The sequence below is a fragment of the Pseudophryne corroboree genome, chromosome 8 (genome assembly GCF_028390025.1).
Source record: "Pseudophryne corroboree isolate aPseCor3 chromosome 8, aPseCor3.hap2, whole genome shotgun sequence".
Lineage (NCBI taxonomy): Eukaryota > Metazoa > Chordata > Amphibia > Anura > Myobatrachidae > Pseudophryne > Pseudophryne corroboree.
The window spans coordinates 19,499,089-19,517,137 of NC_086451.1; the positions used below are offsets into that span (position 1 = coordinate 19,499,089).

Here is an 18,049-nt window from a genome sequence, read left to right on the forward strand (position 1 = left end):
TGCTCCTTACTAGGCTTCCGATAACAGCACTGGTTACAGCAATATCCTCCTTACTGGTCTTCCCCTAACTGCATTGTCTGCAGCAATACTCTCCTTACTACTGCTCTTCCTCTAGCTGCATTGGCTACAGCAATACCCTCCTTACTGGTCATCCCATAACTGCACTGGCTACAGCAATATCCTCCTTACTGGTCTTTTCATAACTGCACTGGTTACAGCAATACCCTCCTTACTGGACTTCCCCTAACTGCATTGGCAAAAGCAATACCCTCCCTACAGGTCTTCCCATAACTGCATTGGCTGCAGCAATACCCTCCTTCCTGGTCTTCCCCTAACTGCACTGGCTACAGCAATACCCTTCTTACTGGTCTTCCTCTAACTGCATTGCTACAGCAATACCCTTCTTACTGGTCTTCCTCTAACTGCATTGCTACAGCAATACACTCCTTACTGGTCTTCCTCTAACTGCATTGGCTACAGCAATACCCTCCTTACTTGTCTTCCCATAACTGCATTGGCTACAGCAATACCTTCCTTACTGGTCTTCCCATAACTGCATTGGCTACAGCAATACCCTCTTTACTGGTTTTCTCCTAACTGCATTGGTTACAGCAATACCCTTCAAACTGGTCTTCCACTAACTGCATTGGCTACAGCAATACCCTCCTTACTGGTCTTCCCCTAACTGCATTGGATACAGCATTACCCTCATTACTGGTCTTCCTCTAACTGCACTGCCTACAGCAATACCCTCCTTACAGGTCTTCTCCAAACTGCACTGGTTACAGCAATACCCTCCTTACTGGTCTTCTCCTAACTGCATTGGCTACAGCAATACCCTCCATACTGGTCTTCCCCAAACTACATTGGCTACAGCAATACCCTCCTTACTGGTCTTCCCCTAACTGCATTGCCTACAGCTGTATCCTTCGTAATGGTCTTCCCCTAACTGCATGGCTACAGCAATACCCTCCTTAGTGGTCTCCCCCTAACTGCATTGGCTACAGCAATATGCTCCTTACTAGGCTTCCGATAACAGCACTGGCTACAGCAATATCCTCCTTACTGGTCTTCCCCTAACTGCATTGTCTGCAGCAATACTCTCCTTACTAATGCTCTTCCTCTAGCTGCATTGGCTACAGCAATACCCTCCTTACTGGTCATCCCATAACTGCACTGGCTACAGCAATATCCTCCTTACTGGTCTTTTCATAACTGCACTGGTTACAGCAATACCCTCCTTACTGGACTTCCCCTAACTGCATTGGCAAAAGCAATACCCTCCCTACACGTCTTCCCATAACTGCATTGGCTGCAGCAATACCCTCCTTCCTGGTCTTCCCCTAACTGCACTGGCTACAGCAATACCCTTCTTACTGGTCTTCCTCTAACTGCATTGCTACAGCAATACCCTTCTTACTGGTCTTCCTCTAACTGCATTGCTACAGCAATACACTCCTTACTGGTCTTCCTCTAACTGCATTGGCTACAGCAATACCCTCCTTACTTGTCTTCCCATAACTGCATTGGCTACAGCAATACCTTCCTTACTGGTCTTCCCATAACTGCATTGGCTACAGCAATACCCTCTTTACTGGTTTTCTCCTAACTGCATTGGCTACAGCAATACCCTTCAAACTGGTCTTCCACTAACTGCATTGGCTACAGCAATACCCTCCTTACTGGTCTTCCCCTAACTGCATTGGATACAGCATTACCCTCATTACTGGTCTTCCTCTAACTGCACTGCCTACAGCAATACCCTCCTTACTGGTCTTCCCCTAACTGCACTGGCTACAGCAATACCCTTCTTACTGGTCTTCCTCTAACTGCATTGCTACAGCAATACCCTTCTTACTGGTCTTCCTCTAACTGCATTGCTACAACAATACACTCCTTACTGGTCTTCCTCTAACTGCATTGGCTACAGCAATACCCTCCTTACTTGTCTTCCCATAACTGCATTGGCTACAGCAATACCTTCCTTACTGGTCTTCCCATAACTGCATTGGCTACAGCAATACCCTCTTTACTGGGTTTCTCCTAACTGCATTGGCTACAGCAATACCCTTCAAACTGGTCTTCCACTAACTGCATTGGCTACAGCAATACCCTCCTTACTGGTCTTCCCCTAACTGCATTGGATACAGCATTACCCTCATTACTGGTCTTCCTCTAACTGCATTGGATACAGCAATTTACTGGTCTTCCCCTAACTACATTGGCTACAGCAATACCCTTCTTAATGGTCTTCCGTTAACTGTATTGGCTACAGCAATACCCTCCTTACTGGTCTTCCCATAACTGCATTGTTTACAGCAATACCCTCCTTACTGGTCTTCTCCTTAACTGCATTGGCTACAGCAACTCCCTCCTTACTGGTCTTCACCTAACAGCAATGGCTACAGCAATACCCTCCTTACTGGTCTTCTCCAAACTGCATTGGCTACAGCAATACCCTCCTTACTGGTCTTCTCCTATCTGCATTGGCTACAGCAATACCCTCCTTACTGATCTTCCCGTAGCTGCGTTGGCTACAAGCAATACACTCCTTACTGGTCTTCTCCTAACTGCATTGGCTATAGCAATACCTTACTTCCTGGTATTCCCCTAAATGCATTGGCTAAAGCAATAGCCTCCATACTGGTCTTCCCCTAACTGCATTGGCTACAGCAATACCCTCCTTACTGGTCTTCCGCTAACTGCATTGGCTACAGCAATACCCTCCTTACTGGTCTTCCTCTAGCTGCATTGGCTACAGCAATACAATCCTTACTGGTCATCTCAGAACTGTACTGGCTACAGCAATACCCTCCTTACTGTTCTTCTCATAACTGCACTGGTTACAGCAATACCCTCCTTACAGGTATTCCCCTAACTGCATTGGCTAAAGCAATACTTTCCCTACTGGACTTTCCATAACTGCATTGGCTTCAGCAATACCCTCCTTACTGGTTTTCTCCTAACTGCATTGGCTACAGCAATACCCTTCAAACTGGTCTTTCCCTAACTGCATTGGCTACAGCAATACCCTCCTTACTGGTCTTCCCCTAACTGCATTGGATACAGCATTACCCTCATTACTGGTCTTCCTCTAACTGCACTGGCTACAGCAATACCCTCCTTACTGATCTTCCCCTAACTGCATTGGCTACAGCATTACCCTCCTTACTGGTCTTCCTCTAACTGCACTGGCTACAGCAATACCCTCCTCACTGGTCTTCCTCTAACTGCACTGGCTACAGCAATACCCTACTTAGTGGTCTTCCCCTAACTGCATTGGCTACAGCAATACCCTCCTTACTGGTTTTCTCCTAACTGCATTGGCTACAGCAATACCCTTCAAACTGGTCTTCCCCTAACTGCATTGGCTACAGCAATACCCTACTTCCTGGTCTTCCCCTAACTGCATTGGTTAAAACAAAAAAATCCTTAATGGTCTTCCCCTAACTGCATTGGATAAAGCAATACCCTCCTTATTGGTCATCTCCTAACTGCACTGGCTACAGCAATGCCATCCTTACTGGTCTTCCCCTAACAGCAGTGACAACAGGAATACCCTTCTTACTGGTCTTCCTGTAACGACATATGCTACAGCAAGACTCTCATTACTGCTCTTCCTCTAACTGCATTGGCTACAGCAATATCCTCCTTACTGGTCTTCCCCTAACTGCATTGGCTACAGCAATACCATTCTTACTGGTCTTCCCATAACTGCATTGGCTACAGCAATACTCTCCTTACTGGTCTTCCCCTAACTGCATTGGCAACAGCAATATCCTCCTTACTGGTCTTCCCATAACTGCATTAGTTACAGCAATACCCTCCTTACTGGTCTTAGCCTAGCTGCATTGGCTACAGCAATATCCTCCTTACTGGTCTTCCCATAACTGCATTGGCCACAGCAATATCCTCCTTACTGGTCTTCCCCTAACTGCATTGGCTGCAGCAATACCTTCCTTACTACTGCTCTTCCTCTAGCTGCATTGGCTACAGCAATACAATCCTTACTGGTCATCACAGAACTGTACTGGCTACAGCAGTACCCTCCTTAATGGTCTTCTCATAACTGCACTGGTTACAGCAATACCCTCCTTACTGGTCTTCCCCTAACTGCATTGGCTAAAGCAATACTTTCCCTACTGGACTTTCCATAACTGCATTGACTTCAGCATTACCCTCCTTTCTACTGCTCTTCCTCTAACTGCATTGGTTACAGCAATACCCTCCTTACTGGTCTTCCCCTAACTATACTTTCTACAGCAATACCCTCCTTACTGGTCATCCTCTAACTACACTGGCTACAGCAATACCCTCTTTACTGGTCTTCCCCTGACTGCACTGGCTCCAGCAATACCATACTTACTGGTCTTCCCCTAACTGCATTGGCTACAGAAATACCCTCCTTACTGGTGTTCTCTTAACTGCACTGGCTACAGCAATACCCTTCTTACTTGTCTTCTCCTAACTGCTTTGGCTAAAGCAATACCATCCTTACTGGCATTTCACTAACTGCATTGCAATACCCTCCTTACTGGTGTTCTCCTAACTGCACTGGCTACAGCAATACCCTCCTTACTGTTCTTCCCATAACTGCATTGCAATACCCTCCTTACAGGTCTTCTCCTAACTGCACTGGCTACAGCAATACCCTCCTTACTGGTCTTCTCCTAACTGCATTGGCTACAGCAATACCCTCCATACTGGTCTTCCCCAAACTACATTGGCTACAGCAATACCCTCCTTACTGGTCTTCCCCTAACTGCATTGCCTACAGCTGTATCCTTCGTAATGGTCTTCCCTTAACTGCATGGCTACAGCAATACCCTCCTTAGTGGTCTCCCCCTAACTGCATTGGCTACAGCAATATGCTCCTTACTAGGCTTCCGATAACAGCACTGGTTACAGCAATATCCTCCTTACTGGTCTTCCCCTAACTGCATTGTCTGCAGCAATACTCTCCTTACTAATGCTCTTCCTCTAGCTGCATTGGCTACAGCAATACCCTCCTTACTGGTCATCCCATAACTGCACTGGCAAAAGCAATACCCTCCCTACAGGTCTTCCCATAACTGCATTGGCTGCAGCAATACCCTCCTTCCTGGTCTTCCCCTAACTGCACTGGCTACTGCAATACCCTTCTTACTGGTCTTCCTCTAACTGCATTGCTACAGCAATACCCTTCTTACTGGTCTTCCTCTAACTGCATTGCTACAGCAATACACTCCTTACTGGTCTTCCTCTAACTGCATTGGCTACAGCAATACCCTCCTTACTTGACTTCCCATAACTGCATTGGCTACAGCAATACCTTCCTTACTGGTCTTCCCATAACTGCATTGGCTACAGCAATACTCTCTTTACTGGTTTTCTCCTAACTGCATTGGTTACAGCAATACCCTTCAAACTGTTCTTCCACTAACTGCATTGGCTACAGCAATACCCTCCTTACTGGTCTTCCCCTAACTGCATTGGATACAGCATTACCCTCATTACTGGTCTTCCTCTAACTGCACTGCCTACAGCAATACCCTCCTTACAGGTCTTCTCCTAACTGCACTGGCTACAGCAATACCCTCCTTACTGGTCTTCTCCTAACTGCATTGGCTACAGCAATACCCTCCATACTGGTCTTCCCCAAACTACATTGGCTACAGCAATACCCTCCTTACTGGTCTTCCCCTAACTGCATTGCCTACAGCTGTATACTTCGTAATGGTCTTCCCCTAACTGCATGGCTACATCAATACCCTCCTTAGTGGTCTCCCCCTAACTGCATTGGCTACAGCAATATGCTCCTTACTAGGCTTCCGATAACAGCACTGGCTACAGCAATATCCTCCTTACTGGTCTTCCCCTAACTGCATTGTCTGCAGCAATACTCTCCTTACTAATGCTCTTCCTCTAGCTGCATTGGCTACAGCAATACCCTCCTTACTGGTCATCCCATAACTGCACTGGCTACAGCAATATCCTCCTTACTGGTCTTTTCATAACTGCACTGGTTACAGCAATACCCTCCTTACTGGACTTCCCCTAACTGCATTGGCAAAAGCAATACCCTCCCTACAGGTCTTCCCATAACTGCATTGGCTGCAGCAATACCCTCCTTCCTGGTCTTCCCCTAACTGCACTGGCTACAGCAATACCCTTCTTACTGGTCTTCCTCTAACTGCATTGCTACAGCAATACCCTTCTTACTGGTCTTCCTCTAACTGCATTGCTACAGCAATACACTCCTTACTGGTCTTCCTCTAACTGCATTGGCTACAGCAATACCCTCCTTACTTGTCTTCCCATAACTGCATTGGCTACAGCAATACCTTCCTTACTGGTCTTCCCATAACTGCATTGGCTACAGCAATACCCTCTTTACTGGTTTTCTCCTAACTGCATTGGCTACAGCAATACCCTTCAAACTGGTCTTCCACTAACTGCATTGGCTACAGCAATACCCTCCTTACTGGTCTTCCCCTAACTGCATTGGATACAGCATTACCCTCATTACTGGTCTTCCTCTAACTGCACTGCCTACAGCAATACCCTCCTTACTGGTCTTCCCCTAACTGCACTGGCTACAGCAATACCCTTCTTACTGGTCTTCCTCTAACTGCATTGCTACAGCAATACCCTTCTTACTGGTCTTCCTCTAACTGCATTGCTACAGCAATACACTCCTTACTGGTCTTCCTCTAACTGCATTGGCTACAGCAATACACTCCTTACTTGTCTTCCCCTAACTGCATTGGCTACAGCAATACCCTCCTTACTGGTCTTCCTCTAACTGCATTGGCTACAGCAATACCCTCCTTACTTGTCTTCCCCTAACTGCACTGGCTACAGCAATACCCTCCTTACTGGCCTTCCCCTAACTGCATTGGCTACAGCAATACTCTCCTTACTGGTCTTCCCATAACTGCATTGGCTACAGCAATACTCTCCTTACTGGTCTTCCCATAACTGCATTGGCTACAGCAATACTCTCCTTACTGGTCTTCCCATAACTGCATTGGCTACAGCAATACTCTCCTTACTGGTCTTCCCATAACTGCATTGGCTACAGCAATACCCTCCTTACTGGTCTTCCTCTAACTGCATTGGCTACAGCAATACCCTCCTTACTTGTCTTCCCCTAACTGCACTGGCTACAGCAATACCCTCCTTACTGGCCTTCCCATAACTGCATTGGCTACAGCAATACCCTCCTTACTGGTCTTCCCATAACTGCTTTGGCTACAGCAATACTCTCCTTACTGGTCTTCCCATAACTGCATTGGCTACAGCACTACTCTCCTTACTGGTCTTCCCATAACTGCATTGGCTACAGCAATACTCTCCTTAATGGTCTTCCCATAACTGCATTGGCTACAGCAATACTCTCCTTACTGGTCTTCCCATAACTGCATTGGCTACAGCAATACCTTCCTTACTGGTCTTCCCCTAACTGCATTGGCTACAGCAATACCCTCCTTACTGGTCTTCCCATAACTGCATTGGCTACAGCAATACTCTCCTTACTGGTCTTCCCATAACTGCATTGGCTACAGCAATACTCTCCTTACTGGTCTTCCCATAACTGCATTGGCTACAGCAATACCCTCCTTACTGGTCTTCCCATAACTGCACTGGCTACATCAATACCTTCCTTACTGGTCTTCCCATAACTGCATTGGCTACAGCAATACCCTCCTTACTGGTCTTCCCATAACTGCATTGGCTACAGCAATACTCTCCTTACTGGTCTTCCCATAACTGCATTGGCTACAGCAATACTCTCCTTACGGGTCTTCCCATAACTGCATTGGCTACAGCAATACTCTCCTTACTGGTCTTCCCATAACTGCATTGGCTACAGCAATACCCTCCTTACTGGTCTTCCCATAACTGCACTGGCTACAGCAATACTCTCCTTACTGGTCTTCCCATAACTGCATTGGCTACAGCAATACTCTCCTTACTGGTCTTTCCATAACTGCATTGGCTACAGCAATACTCTCCTTACTGGTCTTCCCCTAACTGCATTGGCTACATCAATACCTTCCTTACTGGTCTTCCCATAACTGCACTGGCTACATCAATACCTTCCTTACTGGTCTTCCCCTAACTACATTGGCTACAGCAATACCCTCCTTACTGGTCTTCCTCTAACTGCATTGCTACAGCAATACACTCCTTACTGGTCTTCCTCTAACTGCATTGGCTACAGCAATGCACTCCTTACTTGTCTTCCCCTAACTGCATTGGCTACAGCAATACCCTCCTTACTGGTCTTCCTCTAACTGCATTGGCTACAGCAATACCCTCCTTACTTGTCTTCCCCTAACTGCACTGGCTACAGCAATACCCTCCTTACTGGCCTTCCCCTAACTGCATTGGCTACAGCAATACTCTCCTTACTGGTCTTCCCATAACTGCATTGGCTACAGCAATACTCTCCTTACTGGTCTTCCCATAACTGCATTGGCTACAGCAATACTCTCCTTACTGGTCTTCCCATAACTGCATTGGCTACAGCAATACTCTCCTTACTGGTCTTCCCATAACTGCATTGGCTACAGCAATACCCTCCTTACTGGTCTTCCTCTAACTGCATTGGCTACAGCAATACCCTCCTTACTTGTCTTCCCCTAACTGCACTGGCTACAGCAATACCCTCCTTACTGGCCTTCCCATAACTGCATTGGCTACAGCAATACCCTCCTTACTGGTCTTCCCATAACTGCATTGGCTACAGCAATACTCTCCTTACTGGTCTTCCCATAACTGCATTGGCTACAGCACTACTCTCCTTACTGGTCTTCCCATAACTGCATTGGCTACAGCAATACTCTCCTTAATGGTCTTCCCATAACTGCATTGGCTACAGCAATACTCTCCTTACTGGTCTTCCCATAACTGCATTGGCTACAGCAATACCTTCCTTACTGGTCTTCCCCTAACTGCATTGGCTACAGCAATACCCTCCTTACTGGTCTTCCCATAACTGCATTGGCTACAGCAATACTCTCCTTACTGGTCTTCCCATAACTGCATTGGCTACAGCAATACCCTCCTTACTGGTCTTCCCATAACTGCACTGGCTACATCAATACCTTCCTTACTGGTCTTCCCATAACTGCATTGGCTACAGCAATACCCTCCTTACTGGTCTTCCCATAACTGCATTGGCTACAGCAATACTCTCCTTACTGGTCTTCCCATAACTGCATTGGCTACAGCAATACTCTCCTTACGGGTCTTCCCATAACTGCATTGGCTACAGCAATACTCTCCTTACTGGTCTTCCCATAACTGCATTGGCTACAGCAATACCCTCCTTACTGGTCTTCCCATAACTGCACTGGCTACAGCAATACTCTCCTTACTGGTCTTCCCATAACTGCATTGGCTACAGCAATACTCTCCTTACTGGTCTTCCCATAACTGCATTGGCTACAGCAATACTCTCCTTACTGGTCTTCCCCTAACTGCATTGGCTACATCAATACCTTCCTTACTGGTCTTCCCATAACTGCACTGGCTACAGCAATACCCTCCTTACTGGTCTTCCCCTAACTGCATTGGCTACATCAATACCTTCCTTACTGGTCTTCCCCTAACTACATTGGCTACAGCAATACCCTCCTTACTGGTCTTCCCCTAACTGCATTGGCTACATCAATACCTTCCTTACTGGTCTTCCCCTAACTACATTGGCTACAGCAATACTCTCCTTACTGGTCTTCCCCTAACTACATTGGCTACAGCAATACCCTCCTTACTGGTCTTCCCCTAACTGCATTGGCTACATCAATACCTTCCTTACTGGTCTTCCCCTAACTACATTGGCTACAGCAATACCCTCCTTACTGGTCTTCCCCTAACTGCATTGGCTACAGCAATACTCTCCTTACTGGTCTTCTAATTGCAGATTTCTTCTCAGAAGAGATTGCAATCTAATTAGACAGCACGAGCACAACAGCAGACTGTATTACATTGCAACTCACTTTTTGGTCCCGGCAGCCCTGGAACACCTGGATTTCCTGCATCACAATGACATATAACAATGAGTAGTAGTGACACTTGCACTGTACATATACCAGTCTCTATGCTGCTGTATATGAGGGGGGTCCTCACATCACACTCACTACTCAGTCACACTCCCAGACCATCTACTGTTCTTACTAGGGGATCCCACGTCCAGCACGTGACACACACACAGATACATGATGGCTGACACAGGGGGAGTAACAAGAGACATTACTAGTAGAGTGGGTCATGTGGGACTTGGAGCAGTTGTTGAATATTAAATCCCACGATGTTCATGATTTGGAACTCCGGAGGCATCTATGCTCCATATTTAATGTAAATTTACAGGGACATATTTGTGCATAAACCAATGGGCAGCTTTTACATTCAGCTCTCAGTCAGTCATCCCTTGCTGAGCACTGACAAGTGTTTGGTTTTGCACGGTCTGTGTTATGCACATCAAGGTCTGAGCCTAATGTGTTCCCAGAAGATGCCTCAGCTAATGATTAGTGCACCCAGGTGTGCAGAGAGGCTGTAATACCTGCAGGTACACTATGTGTATATGTGTAATGTCTATTACAGGATATGATAAAAAGCCCTGGAGACTAATCATGAGGCAAACAATAAGATTTTACTCACCGGTAAATCTATTTCTCGTAGTCCGTAGTGGATGCTGGGAACTCCGAAAGGACCATGGGGAATAGCGGCTCCGCAGGAGACTGGGCACAACTAAAGAAAGCTTTTAGGTCACCTGGTGTGCACTGGCTCCTCCCACTATGACCCTCCTCCAAGCCTCAGTTAGGATACTGTGCCCGGACGAGCTGACATAATAAGGAAGGATTTTGAATCCCGGGTAAGACTCATACCAGCCACACCAATCACACCATATAACTCGTGATACTATACCCAGTTTAACAGTATGAAAACAACTGAGCCTCTCAACAGATGGCTCAACAATAACCCTTTATTTAACAATAACTATGTACAAGTATTGCAGACAATCCACACTTGGGATGGGCGCCCAGCATCCACTACGGACTACGAGAAATAGATTTACCGGTGAGTAAAATCTTATTTTCTCTGACGTCCTAGTGGATGCTGGGAACTCCGAAAGGACCATGGGGATTATACCAAAGCTCCCAAACGGGCGGGAGAGTGCGGATGACTCTGCAGCACCGAATGAGAGAACTCCAGGTCCTCCTCAGCCAGGGTATCAAATTTGTAGAATTTAGCAAACGTGTTTGCCCCTGACCAAGTAGCAGCTCGGCAAAGTTGTAAAGCCGAGACCCCTCGGGCAGCCGCCCAAGAAGAGCCCACTTTCCTCGTGGAATGGGCTTTCACTGATCTAGGATGCGGCAGTCCAGCCGCAGAATGTGCAAGCTGAATTGTGCTACAAATCCAGCGAGCAATAGTCTGCTTAGAAGCAGGAGCACCCAGTTTGTTGGGTGCATACAGGATAAACAGCGAGTCAGTTTTCCTGACTCCAGCCGTCCTGGAAACATAAGTTTTCAAGGCCCTGACTACGTCCAGTAACTTGGAATCCTCCAAGTCCCTAGTAGCCGCAGGCTCTACAATAGGTTGGTTCAAGTGAAAAGCCGATACCACCTTAGGGAGAAACTGGGGACGAGTCCTCAATTCTGCCCTATCCATATGGAAAATCAGATAAGGGCTTTAATAAGACAAAGCCGCCAATTCTGATACACGCCTGGCCGAAGCCAAGGCCAATAACATGACCACTTTCCACGCGAGATATTTTAGATCCACGGTTTTTAGTGGCTCAAACCAATGTGATTTTAAGAAACTCAACACCACGTTGAGATCCCAAGGTGCCACTGGAGGCACAAACGGGGGCTGAATATGCAGCACTCCTTTTACAAATGTCTGAACTTCAGGTAGTGAAGCTAGTTCTTTCTGGAAGAAAATCGACAGAGCCGAGATCTGTACCTTAATGGAGCCTAATTTCAGGCCCATAGTCACTCCTGCTTGTAGGAAATGCAGAAATCGACCTAGTTGAAATTCCTCTGTTGGGGCCTTTCTGGCCTCACACCAAGCAACATATTTCCGCCATATGCGGTGATAATGTTTTGCAGTTACATCTTTCCTGGCTTTAATCAGCGTAGGAATGACTTCCTCCGGAATGCCCTTTTCCTTTAGGATCCGGTGTTCAACCGCCATGCCGTCAAACGCAGCCGCGTTAAGTCTTGGAACAGACAGGGCCCCTGCTGCAGCAGGTCCTGTCTGAGCAGCAGAGGCCATGGGTCCTCTGAGATCATCTCTTGAAGTTCCGGGTACCACGCTCGTCTTGGCCAATCCGGAACCACGAGTATTGTTCTTACTCCTCGTTTTCTTATTATTCTCAGTACCTTTGGTATGAGAGGCAGAGGAGGGAACACATAAACTCACTGGTACACCCACGGTGTCACTAGAGTGTCCACAGCTATCGCCTGAGGGTCCCTTGACCTGGCGCAATATCTCTCTAGTTTTTTGTTTAGGCGGGACGCCATCATGTCCACCTGTGGCCGTTCCCACCGATTTACAATCAGTGTGAAGACTTCTGGATGAAGTCCCCACTCTCCCGGGTGGAGGTCGTGCCTGCTGAGAAAGTCTGCTTCCCAGTTGTCCACTCCCGGAATGAACACTGCTGACAGTGCTAGTACGTGATTTTCCGCCCATCGGAGAATCCTTGTGGCTTCTGCCATTGCCATCCTGCTTCTTGTGCCGCCCTGTCGATTTACATGGGTGACTGCCGTGATGTTGTCTGACTGGATCAGTACCGGCTGGTGTAGAAGCAGGGATTTTGCCTGACTTAGGGCATTGAAAATGGCCCTTAGTTCCAGAATATTTATGTGTAGGGAAGTCTCCTGACTCGACCATAGTCCTTGGAAGTTTCTTCCCTGTGTGACTGCCCCCCAGCCTCGAAGGCTGGCATCCGTGGTCACCAGGACCCAGTCCTGTATGCCGAATCTGCGGCTCTCTAGAAGATGAGCACTCTGCAGCCACCACAGCAGAGACACCCTGGTTCTTGGAGACAGGGTTATTAGGCGATGCATCTGAAGATGCGATCCGGACCATTGGTCCAACAGGTCCCACTGAAAGATTCTGGCATGGAACCTGCCAAAAGGAATTGCTTCGTAAGAAGCCACCATCTTTCCCAGGACCCGCGTGCAGTGATGCACCGATACCTGCTTTGGTTTCAGGAGGTCTCTGACTAGAGATGACAGCTCCTTGGCTTTCTCCTCCGGGAGAAACACTTTTTTCTGGACTGTGTCCAGAATCATACCCAGGAACAGTAGACGTGTCGTCGGAACCAGCTGTGATTTTGGAATATTCAGAATCCAACCGTGCTGGTGTAGCACCTCCTGAGATAGTGCTACTACTACCAACAACTGCTCCTTGGACCTCGCCTTTATTAGGAGATCGTCCAAGTACGGGATAATTAAAACTCCCTTTTTTTGAAGGAGTATCATCATTTCCGCCATTACCTTGGTAAACACCCTCGGTGCCGTGGACAGTCCAAACGGCAGCGTCTGGAATTGGTAATGGCAATCCTGTACCACAAATCTGAGGTACTCCTGGTGAGGATGGTAAATGGGGACATGCAGGTAAGCATCCTTGATGTCCAGGGATACCATGTAATCCCCCTCGTCCAGGCTTGCAATAACCGCCCTGAGCGATTCCATCTTGAACTTGAATTTTTTTATGTATGTGTTCAAGGATTTCAAATTTAAAATGGGTCTCACCGAACCGTCCGGTTTCGGTACCACAAACAGTGTGGAATAGTAACCCCGTCCTTGTTGAAGTAGGGGCACCCTGATTATCACCTGCTGGGAATACAGCTTGTGAATTGCCGCTAGCACCGCCTCCCTGTCTGAGGGAGTAATCGGCAAGGCAGATTTTAGGAACCGGTGGGGTGGAGACGCCTCGAATTCCAGTTTGTACCCTTGAGATACTATTTGAAGGATCCAGGGATCCAGCTGTGAGTGAGCCCACTGATCGCTGAAATTTTTGAGGTGGCCCCCCACCATACCTGGCTCCGCCTGTGGAGCCCCACCGTCATGCGGCGGACTTGGAAGACGCGGGGGAGGACTTTTGCTCCTGGGAACCTGCTGTTTGTTGCAGCCTTTTTCCCCTACCTCTGCCTCTGGACAGAAAGGACCCGCCTTTTCCACGCCTGTTTTTCTGGGTCCGAAAGGACTGTACCTGATAAAACGGCGCTTTCTTAGGCTGTGAGGGAACATGGGGTAAAAATGCTGACTTCCCAGCAGTTGCTGTGGAAACTAGGTCCGAGAGACCATCCCCAAATAACTCCTCACCCTTATAAGGCAAAACTTCCATGTGCCTTTTCGAATCTGTATCCCCTGTCCACTGCCGAGTCCATAAGCCTCTCCTAGCAGAAATGGACAGTGCATTTATTTTAGATGCCAGCCGGCAGATCTCCCTCTGTGCATCTCTCATGTATAAGACTGAGTCTTTTATATGCTCTATGGTTAGCAGAATAGTGTCCCTGTCTAGGGTGTCAATATTTTCTGACAGGGAATCTGACCACGCAGCTGCAGCACTGCACATCCATGCTGACGCAATAGCTGGTCTAAGTATAATGCCTGAGTGTGTATATACAGACTTCAGGATCGCCTCCTGCTTTCTATCAGCAGGTTCCTTGAGGGCGGCCGTATCCGGAGACGGTAGTGCCACCTTTTTAGACAAACGTGTGAGCGCTTTATCCTCCCTAGGAGGTGTTTCCCAACGTGACCTATCCTCTGGCGGGAAAGGGAACGCCATTAGTAACTTCTTAGAGATAACCAATCTTTTATCAGGAAAAGCCCACGCTTCTTCACACACTTCATTTAATTCTTCCGATGGGGGAAAAACTACGGGTAGTTTTTTCTCCCCAAACATAATACCCTTTTTAGTGGTACCTGGGTTTATATCAGAAATGTGTAACACCTCTTTCATTGCCTCAATCATGCAACGAATGGCCTTAGTGGACATTAGACTAGACTCATCGTCGTCGACACTGGTGTCAGTATCCGTGTCGACATCTGCGTCTGCCATCTGAGGTAGCGGGCGTTTTAGAGCCCCCGATGGCCTTTGAGACGCCTGGGCAGGCACGAGCTGAGAAGCCGGCTGTCCCGCATTTGGCATGTCGTCAAATTTTTTGTGTAAGGAGTCGACACTTGCACGCAATTCCTTCCATAAGTCCATCCACTCAGGTGTCTGCCCCGCAGGGGGTGACATCACTTCTATAGGCATCTGCTCCGCCTCCACATAATTATCCTCATCAAACATGTCGACACAGCCGTACCGACACACCGCACACACACAGGGAATGCTCTAACAGAGGACAGGACCCACAAAAGCCCTTTGGGGAGACAGAGTGAGAGTATGCCAGCACACACCAGAGCGCTATATAATGCAGGGACTAACTGAATTATGTCCCCTATAGCTGCTGTTATATATACTGCGCCTAAATTTAGTGCCCCCCCTCTCTTTTTTACCCTTTTCTGTAGTGCAGACTGCAGGGGAGAGCCAGGGAGCTTCCTTACAGCGGAGCTGTGAGGGAGAAATGGCGCCAGTGTGCTGAGGGAGATAGCTCCGCCCCTTTTTCGCAGACTTTTCTCCCGCATTTTTATGGATTCTGGCAGGGGTAATTATCACATATATAGCCTCTGGGGCTATATATTGTGATATTTTTGCCAGCCAAGGTGTTTTTATTGCTGCTCAGGGCGCCCCCCCCTAGCGCCCTGCACCCTCAGTGACCGGAGTGTGAAGTGTGTATGAGGAGCAATGGCGCACAGCTGCAGTGCTGTGCGCTACCTTGGTGAAGACTGATGTCTTCTGCCGCCGATTTTCCGGACCTCTTCTTGCTTCTGGCTCTGTAAGGGGGACGGCGGCGCGGCTCCGGGACCGAACACCAAGGCCAGTTCCATGCGGTCGATCCCTCTGGAGCTAATGGTGTCCAGTAGCCTAAGAAGCCCAAGCTAGCTGCAAGCAGGTAGGTTCGCTTCTTCTCCCCTTAGTCCCTCGGTGCAGTGAGCCTGTTGCCAGCAGGTCTCACTATAAAATAAAAAACCTAATATATATATATACTTTCTTTTTAGAAGCTCAGGAGAGCCCCTAGTGTGCATCCAGCCTCGGCCGGGCACAAAAATCTAACTGAGGCTTGGAGGAGGGTCATAGTGGGAGGAGCCAGTGCACACCAGGTGACCTAAAAGCTTTCTTTAGTTGTGCCCAGTCTCCTGCAGAGCCGCTATTCCCCATGGTCCTTTCGGAGTTCCCAGCATCCACTAGGACGTCAGAGAAATACTAATTACCATTTAATATTTATAAATTAGCCACTCACAAAGGTAGTTTCCAGGATAACAGAGAAAGACATTTAATTTCTGTTCTAAATCACTGTCAGTTACATGTTTCTGTACCTCTATTTATTACTCAGACATGCCATAGCAGATATCCCAGATGTGTTACTTACAGTCACACCCAAAAATCTGTAAAAATGGTGATCCCAACAGGTACGGTCTTGAATTATTTTTTTGTTACAGGTAATTACAAATTGTCACCAACCTTTCTGTCCGGAAAGCCCAGCTGCTCCTGCGATACCCGGGGGTCCTGCAAATAATATATAATACATAACACATGTACAGTATGTGATAATAATGACTAATGCACATATAGCACGTTATAGACACTGACTCACAACATCAGCAACCTGTCTATGGGGTATATTCAACTGAAGTCGGATCCATTCCGACATTCAGTTGTTGGAATGGATCCGGCCTGGCCTATTCAATGGACATCTCAATTCGACTTTATAGCCGCTGCAGTAACACTGCTCTCACCCGTCTTCCCGCGGCTCTACCCATCCCCCCCCAGTCCCTCCTCTCTCACAGCCGCCGCTCCGTCCCCCCTGTCACAGCCGCCGCTCCGTCCCTCCTGTCACAGCCACCGCTCCCCGCCCCCCTGTCACAGCTTCTGCAGCTCCCCGTCTCCCCCTCTCTCACAGCCGCCGCTCACGGCAGCGTCCACCCAGCTCCAGCAAGCATGGTCTTGCTTGCTGGAGCCGGGTGGACGCTACTGTGAGTGGCGGCTGTGACAGCCTTCAGCGCTGCTCTCTCGGTCCCCGCCTCGGCTCTCCCCGTCTCCGGCGCTGCTGTCCCCATCTTATTTGACTTTTTTTAAAGTCGAACTGAGATGGTCGAAAAGGGGGCCAAAACCGTTTTCGACACAAGCATGTGGATCGGCAGCTATTCCGCCAATCCACGTGCTTTTCGTCTAATTCATCAACTTGTCAAAAAATTTGGGGTTATACTAAATAGGTCGAATCACGATTCTACCTTAAATAGTCGAAAACTGACGTCTTTTCGACAGACGGCAGCTTTCGACTTCAGTTGAATATACCCCTATGCGTATATAGCTGTAGATATTAGATATGAGGTTTTTTTTACATCTTTATAAGATTCCCATGAATTAAACATTTTATTAACACACAATAGGTAAGCTGGATCCGTTTTATGGATATATATATAGATATACAGGAAACCACCGCACTCACCATATACCCAGCAATGGGGTGTTATGGTAATATAGATATGAATGTGAGAGTTGACTGTGTAATTTGTATATAAAAGATGTTTTAAAAATAACAAAAACAAGCTCAAGTTATCGCCTTATGCTAAATCCTGCCTCCACAAATAGTAAGATATGCCAGGGTTACCATGGACAGGAATCTGATAAGTTGGGTGTTACTCTGCCTACTGGCACCCATGACAATGCATCTCCAGGTTGCATAGCCTGGAGAATTATAGTACAATCTGCGCAGTGCTGGGTCATCACACAGTAGCTGATTAGATAAATGACTTTCCTAAAGATAACTTTACCAATCTGATACAGTGTCTGAATATTACTGCACCCAGGGCCGGTGCAAGGCTTCTCGGCACCCTAGGCAAAACTTCTGTCTACTGCCGCCCCCCCCCCCCCCCCTTTTCCTCACACTACCCATACCCACCCGTCCCGCAGGTAAATGTGTGACAGTGACTTTTTATAA

The 18,049-nt window shown here is 47.6% G+C and overlaps 1 protein-coding gene across 2 annotated transcripts in view; it reads right to left on the reverse strand.

Annotated features, from left to right (window-relative positions):
* LOC134948168 (ficolin-2-like) overlaps positions 1-18,049 on the reverse strand; it is a 625,934-nt gene that overhangs the window by 44,408 nt on the left and 563,477 nt on the right. Inside the window, exon 8 of one of the 2 annotated variants that reach the window (XM_063935996.1) lies at positions 9,987-10,022. The exons of the other annotated variant lie outside the window; for it this stretch is intronic. Coding sequence (XP_063792066.1) covers positions 9,987-10,022 — 36 coding nt within the window. The remainder of the gene's footprint in view (positions 1-9,986; positions 10,023-18,049) is intronic. 2 annotated transcript variants of the gene reach the window in all.